General features: G+C 43.6%; 1 protein-coding gene across 4 annotated transcripts in view; it reads left to right on the forward strand.

Annotated features, from left to right (window-relative positions):
- LOC140719069 (uncharacterized) overlaps positions 1-12864 on the forward strand; it is a 165726-nt gene that overhangs the window by 88541 nt on the left and 64321 nt on the right. For all 4 annotated transcript variants that reach the window (XM_073033453.1, XM_073033449.1, XM_073033460.1 and 1 more), the window contains 4 exons: positions 437-535; positions 1384-1488; positions 8314-8427; positions 12465-12539. In XM_073033453.1, coding sequence (XP_072889554.1) covers positions 437-535; positions 1384-1488; positions 8314-8427; positions 12465-12539 — 393 coding nt within the window. The remainder of the gene's footprint in view (positions 1-436; positions 536-1383; positions 1489-8313; positions 8428-12464; positions 12540-12864) is intronic.

The raw sequence follows: 12864 nt of genomic DNA on the forward strand, positions 1-12864 counted from the left end.
AGCCCCTGAGATCATGAGGGAATACAGCAGAGAATATCGACAGTGGCTGTTGCCTTATCTGCTGGACATGTCCAGAGGGAAGCTGCAGTCTATCTGTTTCCACATGCACAGTCACTGGCTGAGGGTTTATCTAAGTTATCAAATGTAAAACAAATCCTGGTAGCAGCCACAAACTGTGTTTTGTGTCTCTCTGAGCTCCCCATTTGCTGCAGTGGTGAGTGAACTCCTGAACCTCCTTCAATCCAAAGCTCTGACATCTGATCCATTTCAGAGTTGTTTGGGTTGCTTGATGTTTAGGACATGCAATATCATCACCAATCGAAACAACCCTGAGTCAAGGTCTGTTACCGGGACATTTGTCCATTGATGCATGTGTTAAATCATTTATATTGTTTGGTTATCAAATGTTGTAAATTTCTTTTTTATTTTTGAAAAGGTTCTAAGATGATCACAATTTGGTGGAAGTTGAAAGTCGCCTGTGACATTGTCCTCATCAATTGTTTCGTCATTGCCTGGATCGTCAGCACTACATCTGGTATATGGTCAAATAAACTTGTGTGAAAGTGATGAACTCAGTTCTCTGCAGGGTGGTTGGAATGCATTGAGTATCTCAGTCAGTACATTGTCAGATGCTTTATCAGGACCACCAGCACCTGCAGTCCTCAGACCCACAACTGGGTGACAATGAGCATTATGTAAGTGTCAAATAACCACATGTACGTCAATGTTCCCTCCAAATAACAGCATTATCTCCTCAAGTGTATCCTGACCACATCATTGATATCAGCAAGAACTCCCTCTTGCAAAAGTAATGGGAAAAATTACTTGACAAGTGTGGAATGGAGCCAGTAAGCAATTGCACCCACCCACCCTTGCGAGGGTTAACGACTGGGTCCAGTTATCAGCGGCAGATGAATCAGAAACTGATGATTTGAGATTGAGCTTGGGTGACTCAGTGACTACCAGTGAAATATTGGGACAGCTCCATAACCATCTGTTGTGGATGTCAGGAGAGTCAAACCATGGACCATGTGGGATGTCTGGCTGCAGTGTCGTGCACTCCTCAAGGTGTGGCCATTGGAACACCAGAAGATGCAGCCAGTGCAGAATATTGACAGCAAGTGACCAGGATAGATTAGACTGCAGGGAATAATTCAGGTCTGGAATAACAGGTCAGCGTGTTGTTATCCCACATCGGAGGCCATGCAGAGTCAGTTGGTTCAGTCATGTAGACAAAGTTAGCAAGTTGGGCAGGGCTGGAACATCTCCTGCCATGTGGAGATAAGTGGAATAGTTTGGTTGTTTGTAACAATAGACGGCTGTTGTGGTCATTTCTCTGATAAATTGTTACATTTACTCATTTGAATTTATTTTTAATTGCAGGGCTTTCCACCGCAGGACCTGTCAGTATCGTTTTGTCAATCGTACTGCCAATTGCGTTCATTTTAATCCTGATGTGCCGGTACATAAAAAAGGATTTGGATGAAGGTATCTGTCATCATATTTTCACACTTGTGTATCAACTCCAGTCACATCTCCAAGTAATTTTAGACTCATTTTAATAAAAAGATAGAAAAGAAAAAACCCTGAATAATCTTCACCCCCACTGACCCCTCTGGATCCCTGTGACCTGTGGGATGAAATTGTCTGACATTTTTCCCAGTTATGAAATTCTGATTTACAGTGTCACCACAGCTGGAATGATTCTGGAGTCACCTCTGATCTGACTCCAGAGGGTCTTTAGAAAAAGTAGTCTGGAGAGGAACGTGTCTCAGCTCACTGGTGTTTGATCATGGTGTTGTCAAATTTCAGCATCATATCAGGTTGGTGTAAAGGATCCCAATGATGGTGAGCTGAGTGAGTGAGTGTTTCTCATCCTTGATACAGTTGGGTGTGGGAAGGCCTCTCCTTCAGGCTGTTAACAATCTTGATTAGATATTTGATTAAATATTCTTGTTTCAGACTGATACAGCTAAAAAGCACAACTACGTCCAAGGTCAGTACAGTCAACACAGACAGACATACTTTATTGATCCCAAGGGAAATGGGGTTTCATTACAGTCGCACCAACCAAGAATAGTGTAGAAATATAGCAATATATAACCATAAATAATTAAATAATAATAAGTAAATTATGCCAAGTGGAAATAAGTCGAGGACCAGCCTATTGGCTCAGGGTGTCCGACACTCCAAGGGAGGAGTTGTAAAGTTTGATGGCCACAGGTAGGAATGACTTCCTATGACGCTCATTGTTGCATCTCGGTGGAATGAGTCTCTGGCTGAATGTACAAAGATGTCTTAAAGCATTTAAATTAACTATCGCTGCTTAAAACTGACGGAAACAACTCTGATTGTGGATGGAAGTGCCCACGGAGGAAGCATGGTTGCAGATCGGGGTTACAAAGTGTGTTTAAGGAAACAGGGTTTTAAACTCCCAATACTGACTGTCTTGCTGCAAATGTGCAGTCTCCAGTGAATAAAATCGATGATCTCAGAGACAGGGTGCTGAATCAGAGGGACATTAGGACCACGTGTGTCCCTAGGACACTGGTTAGGACCTGGTTAACCCCTTCCATGCTGAATGCAGTGATTCAGATCGACGGGTTTACTATACACCATCAGGATAGATCTATAGAGTCTCTCAAAAGCAGAGGTGGAGGAGTATGCCTCATGATCAACTCTTCTTGGTGCACAAATATACCAGTGCTGTCCCAATTCTGCTCACCAGGCCTGGAATATCTAGCAGTTAAGTGCCGTCCTTTTTACCTACCACGGGAGTTCTCCGGGGTCATTTTGGTAACAGTATACATTCCGCCTCAGGCCAATGTCAATCAGGCTTTAGATGATCTGAGCAATGGGATCAACATGCATGAAACAGCGCATCCTCATGCCTTCAGCATTGTTTTGGGAGATTTTAACCAGGCTAGTCTGAAAAAGTCACTAAGCAATTACCATCAACAGATCACTTGCAATTCCAGAGGAAACAACACACTGGACAACTGTTACACCACCATCAAGGATGCCTACCGTGCTATTCCACACCCTCACTTCGGGAAGTCTGATCACCTGGCTGTACTTCCATTCCCTGAGTACAGGCAGAGACTGAAGACTGCAGCACCAGCAGTGAGGACCAAGAAGGTTTGGACAAGGGAAGCACAGGAGCGTCTACAGGACTGCTTTGAATCGGTGTACTGGACTATATTCAGGGATTCATCTTTGAACCTGGATGAGTACGCTGCAGTTTTTACCAACTACATTAAACCCTGTGTGGATGAGTGTGTGCCTGCAAAGACTTACTGCACATTCTCAGACCAAAAGCCATGGATGAACCAGGAGGTACGTCGTCTGCGGAAGGCTAGATTTGTGGCATTCAAGACTGGCCATCCAGACCTGTACCAGAAAACCAGGTAGAATTTGTGGAGGACTGTTTCAAGGGTAAGGAAACAATTTTGAATGAGGTTGGAAGCAACATCAGATGCACGACAACTTTGGCAGGGTTTGCAAGACATTATTCCCTAAAAAGTGAAACCTAATAGCATAAATGGCAGCGATGCTTCATTACCAGATGAACTCAATGCCTTCTATGCCTGGTTTGAAAGGGAGAATACAACTACAGCTGTGTCGATCCCTGCTGCACCTGATCACACTGTGATCTCTGTCTCAGAGGCTGTTGTTAGGCTGTCTTTAAAGAGAGTGAACCGTACAAGGTGGAAGGTCCCAATGGAGTACCTGGAAAGGCTCTGAAAACCTGTGCCAACCAACTGGCAGAAGTATTCAAGGACATTATTAACCTCTCACTGCTATAGGCAGAAGTTCTCACTTGCTTCAAAAGGCAACAATTATACCAGTGGCTAAGAAGAATAACGTGAGCTGCCTTAATGACGATCGCCCGGTAGCACTCACATCGACAGTGATGAAATGCTTTGAGAGGTTGGTCATGACGAGACTGAACTCCTGCCTCAGCAAGGACATGGACCTGGTGCAATTTGCCTATCGCCACAATAGGTCAACGGCAGATGCAATCTGAATGACTCTCCACACAGTTTTAGACCACCTGGACAACAGAAGCATCTATGTCATGATGCTGTTCATTGACTATAGCTCTGAATTTAATACCATCATTCCCACAATCCTGATTGAGAAGTTGCAGAACCTGGGCTTCTGTACCTTTATCTGCAAATGGATCCTCGACTTCCTAACCGGAAGACCACAATCTGTGCGGATTGGTGATAATATCGCTGACGATCAACACTGGTGCACCTCAGGGGTGTGTGCTTAGCCCACTGCTCTACTCTCTCTATACCCATGACTGTGCGGCTGGGCATAGCTCAAATACCATCTATAAATTTGCTGATGATACAACCATTGTTGGTAGAATCTCAGGTGGCGATGAGAGGGTGTACAGGAGTGAGATATGCCAACTAGTGGAGTGGTGTCGCAGCAACAGCCTGGCACTCAATGTCAGTAAGGTGAAAGAGCTGACTCTGGACCTCTGGAGGGTAAAAAGGGAACACATACCAATCCTCATAGAGGGATCAGAAGTGGAGAGAGTGAGCAGTTTCAAGTTCCTGGGTGTCAAAATCTCCAAGGATCTAACCTGGTCTCAACATATCGACAGGCTGCATCACTCTCTGGTATGGAGGGACAACTCCACAGGATCAAAAGAAGATGCAGAGGGTTGTAAATTTAGTCAGAATCCATCTTGGGTACTAGCCTACAAAGTACCCAGGACACTTTCAGGATGCAGTGTCTCAGAAAGGTGGCATCCTTTATGAAGGATCCCCAGCACCCAGGGCCTGCCCTTTTCTCACTGTTACCATCAGGTTGGAGATACAGAAGCCTGAAGGCACACACTCAGCGATTCAGGAACAGCTTCTTCCCCTCTGCCATCCAATTCCTAAATGGACATTGAACCCTTGGACACTACCTGGCTTTTTTTAAATATATAGTATTTCAGATTTTTTTACATGAATTTTAATCTATTCAATATACGTATACTGTATAAAGTATACTGAATAAGATTTATTTATTAATTTTTCTTCTATTTTATGTATCGCATTGAACTGCTGCTGTTAAGTTAACAAATTTAATGTCACATGTTGGTGATAATGAACCTGATTCTGATTCCAATTTTGTTTTCAATGGCACCTTCCAATCAATTAATGCAAGGGAACACCCTCTTCTTTCTCAAGTTATAAACCATTCAATGTTCAAAATAGTGACATTCCTTCCTCATGGCCTAATTCTTGCAAGTCCTAGCTAAGTTCACTTTGAGAATAACTTAGCACAGAGACTGTAGTTATCCAAAAATATTGCCAATAGCTACTGGTGTTTGTAGTGTAAATGTCCTCTGTTGATTCACAGCCAAATTACCAAATGAAGTCTGTCACCAAGAGACAGGAATCAGGAAAAGGCCAGATGACCCCAGGTTTGGTCAGAGAGTTTTTAGATTAGATTATGAGGACACTCAGTCCTCGTTTCTTGTCATATAGTAATGCATGCATTAAGAAATGATACAATGCTCCTCCAGTATGATATCACAGAAACACAAGACAGACCAAGACTAACTGACAAAAACCACATAATTATAACATATAGTTACCACAGTGCAAAGCAATACCGTAATTTGATACTAGCAGACCATGGACACTGTTAAAAAAAAGTCTCAATGTCCCCAATAGCCCATCATCTCACGCAGACGGTAGAAGGAAGGAAAACTCTTCCTGCCACGAACCTCCAGTGTCGCAAAACTTGCCGATGCAGCCCCTGGAAGCACCCGACCACAGCCAACTCTGAGACCGCCCGAAAACTTCAAGCCTCCGATCAACCCTCCAACACCAAGCACTGAACACCATCTCTGCCGAGCGCTTCAACCCTGGCCCCAGCTGCCAAGCAACAGGCAGAGCCGAGGATTCGGGGCCTTCCTCTCTGGAGAATTTTTGATTGCACAGTAACAGCAGCAGTGAAACAGGCATGTCAGAAGTTTCACCAGATGTTCCTCTGTGCTTCTCACATCTGTCTCCATCAAATCAGGATTGTGCACGGCATTCTACTTAACAGATAACAGATATTCATCCTAGAGTAGCCGCTGCGCGCTTCTGTCGCGCCGCCATCTTCTCTTGTGTATTAAAGAAGAGTTTAATGGATCGGGGAGGGATAGAGAGCTTTATTGGGGGTAAATTGAAGATAAGGAACAAGACAGCTCAAAGCACAAAGTGATGACGATCAGGTTGTCTCAGGTGGACAGGAGGAAATGGATGCAGAAATACAGAAACTTGTAGACTGAGAGAGACGGGGAGTGAAATGTAAAGTCAGAGGGGTCTGAAAGAACAGATCAGCATTTTAATATTGATCCATTGTCTGAGGGAGAACCATTTGGGGCAGTAAACTGGGTACATTATCATCACCAGGGAAGAGGTACTGAGCATATTGTCAGAGCTTCCATCTGCCAGGTCCCAGGTCAAGATGGACTTCATCCTGGGGTCTAAAAGAATGAACTAGAGTTGTAATTTATGATCGGTATTAATTTTCTCAAGTTCTCTTGATTGGGAGAAGGTTCCATTGGAATTGAAATCCATTTGACACTCCTCAGCCCTCTTTCCTAAATGGTCAAAAATCCCCCTGCAACCCACAATAGCTGCCCTCACTATCAACGACAACACCTAATTTTGTGTAATATGCAAACTTATTGATCAAACCTTGCGCTTTTGCATCCAAATCACTGATAAAAATACCAAATAACTAGAGTCCCTACACTGATACCTGCATCACACCACGAGTCACCAGCTTCTATAATGGAAAACAATTTTCTAACTCGGAACCAATTTTGAATCCTCCTGGAAGCCCCTGGATTCATGTCAGGATCATGTCAAAATAGATAACATTCATTGTCCTATCTACCCTTTTGGTTATCTCTTCAAAAAAAACTCTGAACGATTCATCAACCATGACTTCCTGTACATAAAGCTATGATGTCTCCTCCTAATCAGATTCTGTCTAATGAAATCCTGGTAGATCCTGTCCCTCAGAATTCCCTCCAGTAACTTCCCCACCACTGATGTCAGGCTGACCAGGCTGTAGTTCCCGGGCTTGTCCTTGCTGCCCCTCTTAAACAACAGACCAACACCCAGCATCACCATGAGAACAACAGAGGTTCCAGTGGGAGGCTCACCATCCCCCTGTCAGGGTAAACGGACAGGGAATATCTGTGGCTTTACCAGCATCACCCACATTCTCAGAACCAGTGTGGAGGAAGTGTTGCACGTTGAGAGATCTCCACTTTTGGATGAGACATTAAGCCAGAGTCCCATCTGCCTTCTTCGGGAAGGTGTAAATGATCCTTCAGTGTTATTTCCAAAAAAGCAAAGGATTTCTCCGCAGTATTGGAAAAATAATTCTGTCAACCAACATCATAGAGCCAGCTTTTACATGACTGTTTGTTCAGCCTTACTCAGTACAAACTGAGTCTCATTCCCTCCAACAGTGACTGCACTGAAAGTACTTCACTGTCTGGACCAGAGACTGGTAAAAGATGCTGTGAGATTACAGGTTCTGTTTCTCACGTGGAGAAGTTCACTCTGCCCCCGCTCACAGGAGTTGGCTGAATTTTTCAGTTCCTGTGTGACATCATTGAAACGATATGAAAAATGTAAAGAGCTGTCAGACACACTCCTGTTCCTGGCACGATGCAACATCAGACCCTGATATCTGAAATAAAGTCGCTGGTGACAATAAGTCTGATGTGCAGGTGTCTGTCAGCTGTCTGGGCATCAACCTGCCCTTCACAAGGAGACTTTCTCTCCTCGAATGTGCCCCTGACCAGATTGTGGATATCAGCCTGAGCTCCTCTGGCTAAATGAGTGGGAGAACTTTTGTGACAAAATGTGGAATCGAGCCAGAGGTTGAGAGTTTCAGTGACTTTCCAGTGAAATTGTGGGGTAACTCCATAACCAATTGTTGTGGAAGTTGGGAAATCAAACCCTGGATCATGTGGGTCAGTGTAGTGCACTCCCAGAGGAGTGGCCATTGCAACACCAGAAGGAGCGGCTGGTGCAGAATATTGGCAGGAGGTGACCTGGAAAGATTGGACTGGAGACCTCTGAGGACAACTGATCAGGGTCGTGAATTGTCTGTTCCAGGTTTCCCACCATACAGGACGTGCAATCGATAAGACTGGGCAGAGGTTGGCACATGCCCATCCCTGCAGGATGAAAGTGGAACAGTTTGGTTGTTTGCAACATTGTGCAGCTGTTGTGGTCATTTCTCTGGTGAATTGTTACATGTTTTCTTACTTGAATTTATTTTTTCTTGCAGGTGATTCCATCAAGGACGCTTTAATTAAAGCCTTGCAGGTTGTTGGCCTGATGTTGCCATTGGTGAATGTTATGCTTCTGTTTTACTTGATCTACAAGAAGATTTTTTATACAAGTAAGTGACTTTGTGTAATTTACATTTCTGTATAAGCTCCAGTCATCTCTCCAAGTAATTTGTGACTAATTTTAACAAAGACATTAATTGAATGAAAACTTGAAAAATCACCCCCCTTCCCCCACAGACACCCCCCCCCCCGACACACAGTGACCTGTGGGATGAAACTGCATCATTTTTCACCCAGTTGTGAAGTGTTGGTCACAGTGATACCATCTCTTACCTGACTCCAGAGGGATCTTTAGAAGACGTCGGGTTGAGAGGAAGCTATCTCAGCTGTCTGGTGTTTGACACGTGGTGTTGTTCAACTTCAAAATGAAATCAGCTGAGGAATGAGGGACAGAATCCCCTTTATCCCAGTGATGGTGAGGTGTTTGCATGATAGGTATCCCTCTGACCCTCGATAGAATTCAGTGTTGGGAGGCCTCTCACCGATCTTTCCTGGTATTTGCAATAGTTTTGTTTTCAACAGCACCGCCCAGATAGTCAGCACAAGGGAACACATTCCCCCTCTTCCTCTCCAAGTTGTAAACTATCCAGGGTTCAAAATATTGACATTCCTTCCTCATGGCCTAATTCAAGCAAGTCTTGGCAAAGTTCACTTTGAGATCTACTTCACAGTACAGACTGAAGTTTTCCAAGAATAGAATCAATGTTTGTACAGTAAACACCCCCGGCTGTTTCACAGGCAAATGACCAAATGAAGTCTATCACCAAGCCAAGTAAAGCAAGATGAGGATAGATGACCCCAGGCTTGGGCAGACAGTGGGGTATCAAAGAAAAGCTTGAAGGATTAAGGAAATGTGGTGAGCTTTAGTGGGGTAAATTCAGAGATAAAGAACAATTTGCTGAAAGCACAAAGATCAAGCTTGCTGAGAAGGAGGGGATTAGAACAGAAATATAAAGGTTTATAGACTGCAGAGAGGAAGGGGAAGCGAGTTGTAAAGTCAAAGAGGTTTCTGAAAGTATTGATGAGCATTGAGCTATAATCTGAGTGAGAACCAGTGTCGGGCAACAAATCTGAGAAAATGACAATCACCAGGGAAGAAATACTGAGTCAGTTGTTGGAGCTGCCATCTGACAAGTTGGATATCCAGATGGACTTCATCCTGGGGTCTGAAAGAGGCAGCTAATGACATACTTCATGCAGCAATTTAAATGTTCTCCCTGTTCTGAAAAGTTTCCATTAAATTGGACAACAGCAAACGTGATTGCTTTATACAAAGATACCAAGAAATGACAGGAGAGTATGGGTGAGGGTGATGTGTGGATGTGAAACTTGGCAAGGAGATGGGGTAGAATATAGAGACAGATGAATCTGGAGACAGATACAATTTTCAGTACTGGAGTGATGGGTAACATTTCGAAGGGTTGATCCTGTGGGCAGATTGAAGGAGCAGAGACAGATGTATGATCTCGATCACAACCATCATGGCATCCTGATAAGTTGCTGCAAATGTTCAAGGATGGAACTAGGGCATTATTTTTACATTCAAGGTAATCTTTCAACATGTTTAAATAAAATGTTCCAGCATGTGGTATGATGAACCCCTGGGCTTATCTTGCCGTGGACTGTCATTTTAAGTGAGAGTACCTGAGTGATGTCAGCCGCTGGCTTTCTCGGCTCCTGTTTAATTCTTTCTAAGAGAGAGAAAGAGAGGTGAAACTACTTGACTCTGCAGCTTGTTTTGATTTAAGCAAGGACACTCACTCACACACAGTCAGTCGCAGTTGGAGTTGGACAATGGAAGGAAGCCAGTGACTAAGGGGTCACTGGTTGGAACTTTCGAGTGCCCACAAGGGTGGGTGGAGCATCAACCCAGCACACCAGCAAACCTGAGTTTGCTCCGGTAGGTGGCTATCACATTGTGTGACTGGGGCAACCTTGTGGAATCTACCTATGTGTTAACCCTTGCCTGGGTGGTAGTTCCCTTTGAAGTCGGCACCCCTGTGATAAGTTGCTTTTGATGATAATTCGTAAGTGGATTTGGAATGATGACGGATAAAACCTACGGCAATTGTTATCCTGTATTACCACCATGGAACCTGTGGAATATGACATAAATGCCTTCTCTTGACATTCACCTGGGGATGAACTGAACTTTCATACCTTATCATCTCAAGATTTTAAGCCTGGAGCCCCCCCACCCCAAGCTCAATGGTTTGGGAGTTATATTTGCACATAATTATACTCATAACACTGTTAACTTTTGATTATTCTTGTTTAAGTTGCCATATTAAGTAGATACTAATAAAGATAGTGGTTTTAACATCAAAACCAAACTCCAGGCGTGGTCTGTTGCTGCTGGTTCATTTAAACCGTTACGGGTAGGTAACAGTGGACTGTTCGGCCTGCACCCTCATGGAGTTCAGTTTTCAATTTGAACCAGAACACTGTCCGATGCCATTGAACAGCTGGAAACAGTGATGTTGTGATTCTCTGCATCAGAACAGGCTGTAGTGTCAGAAATGGAACTCAGTCACTGGCAAAATGTTTAATTGCAGTCCTCCAGGTCACTGGGATAATTCAGCAGAACTGATTTACAGTGGCCTGATATCCCATCCACTGGATGTACACACAGACAAACTACAGAGTACCTGTCATTTCCACATGTGATGCCTGTGGGTCAGTAAATTATCAAATGTAGTGTTTCCAGAGGGAACCAGAAGATGCTTTTAGTCCCTCCCTGGTCTCTCCACTTGTTGCCAGTGTGTGAGAGCTCTCTGAACCTCCTTCAGTCCAATGCTTGAATGTCTGGTCCAGTTCTGAGCTGGTTGATTGCCTCATGTTAGGACACTGAATATCACAATGAACCTGACCAAGTCCGGGTTCATCTCTGTTCACTGCAGCACTTCATTGATGCAAGTTTTGAATAAGTTGTGTAGATTGTAACTCAGGGGGATTACTACCATCAGGGAGGAGGCACTGGAGCCTGAAGATACACATTCAATGATTCAGGAACAGCTTCTTCCCCTCTGTCATCAGAATTCTGAATGGTCCATTGTTACGTACCCCATAACTGGGTCACTTACCAGCAAAGATAGAGAGGTCCGTTGAAGTCTGATGGTACTATTTTTAATAGTATTTATTGATAAAAATACACAAAAATAATATCAATGCAAACATACAGATAATATACGTCGTCAATACTAAATCTAAAAGCGCGGGTATAATAATAATCAATAAGAAATAGCTCTATCGTTGTCTAGGGGATAATGTATTGTCCAATGGAAATATAAAAGTCACTTTAGTTCATTCAGGCTGCAGCCTTTGGTTGGAGAAAGACAGATGTTTAAACTTGCCAGCTTTTCCTTTTTATGATGTCGATCCTTCGAGAGTTCCGTTTTTTGTAGTCGGTCCTTTTAGCTAAGCCGTTCCGTGGACGCCCGCCAATTCCTAGGCCAAGGAAAAGGACGCACGCGAGCCCCACCGGCTGTCGCTATTAAACGCTGTCACGGGATTTCTAGCATTTCTCCTGGTGCATCTAAAGGGGCCGTTCCCCAGACCCTCTTTTATCCTGACTCACAGGGTCTCAGATGTCAATCAGGGTGGAGGGATGCCTCCCCTCAACCAGCCCACTTTTGGTCATTCCCTGAGGGCTTCAAATAAATAGCACAGTACTCAATACACAATTCCGTCTCCAAGAGACAATGGCCGTTTCCCATCTTTGTATCGCTGAGGGGCCAGGACATTCCAAACGTCTCTCTCTCATTTCCTGGGTCTCCTGACCTGAATTAATAGCGATCTTGCGATTCTCAAAAAGGAGGGGGCTACTTTGGGACCATTCGGCCCCTCAGAGTTGGGCACAGGCGTAACACCATGAACCTGTGAAGATGGCCTCACTATTTTTGCTCTTTTTCACAACTATATATCTTATTGTAATTTATAGTATATTTTATTTATTGCTATGTACTGTTGCCACAAAACAACAAGTTTCATGACATAGTCAGTGATGATTAACCTAAGTCTGAATTCTGATTCTGAGAATTTCAAATGGTTTTAATTTCTTTTTTTTTTCTTTAATTTCTTTTTTTAGGTTGGATGTTCTTCCAAACTGGTTTCTTTAACCTGGTATTCTTACTTGGCATTTCTGTCAGCAATTCGATTCCAGGTAAGTGCTTGAACATAATTCTGTATTTACATGAAATGATGTACTTGGTACTGAGCAGAGGGATAGAATGAAGTGTCTCTGTCAGAACATTGTGAGCTGCTTCATCTGGACCACAAACACATACAGTCCTTGGCCCCACAGCTGAGGACTGGGGAACCTGGTGCAGGTTTAAAATATCTGAATGTCCATTTTAGTTTAAATCTCTGTTCAGAACAATTGGCCACACAAAATTTCAGACAATTATAGACAAATTATGCAAAATCAGATTGCATTTCTGAACATAATCTCAGGCCATGTCATTCCTTTCTGGACTCGGGATTGAATT

Source organism: Hemitrygon akajei, chromosome 2, assembly GCF_048418815.1.
Source record: "Hemitrygon akajei chromosome 2, sHemAka1.3, whole genome shotgun sequence".
Lineage (NCBI taxonomy): Eukaryota > Metazoa > Chordata > Chondrichthyes > Myliobatiformes > Dasyatidae > Hemitrygon > Hemitrygon akajei.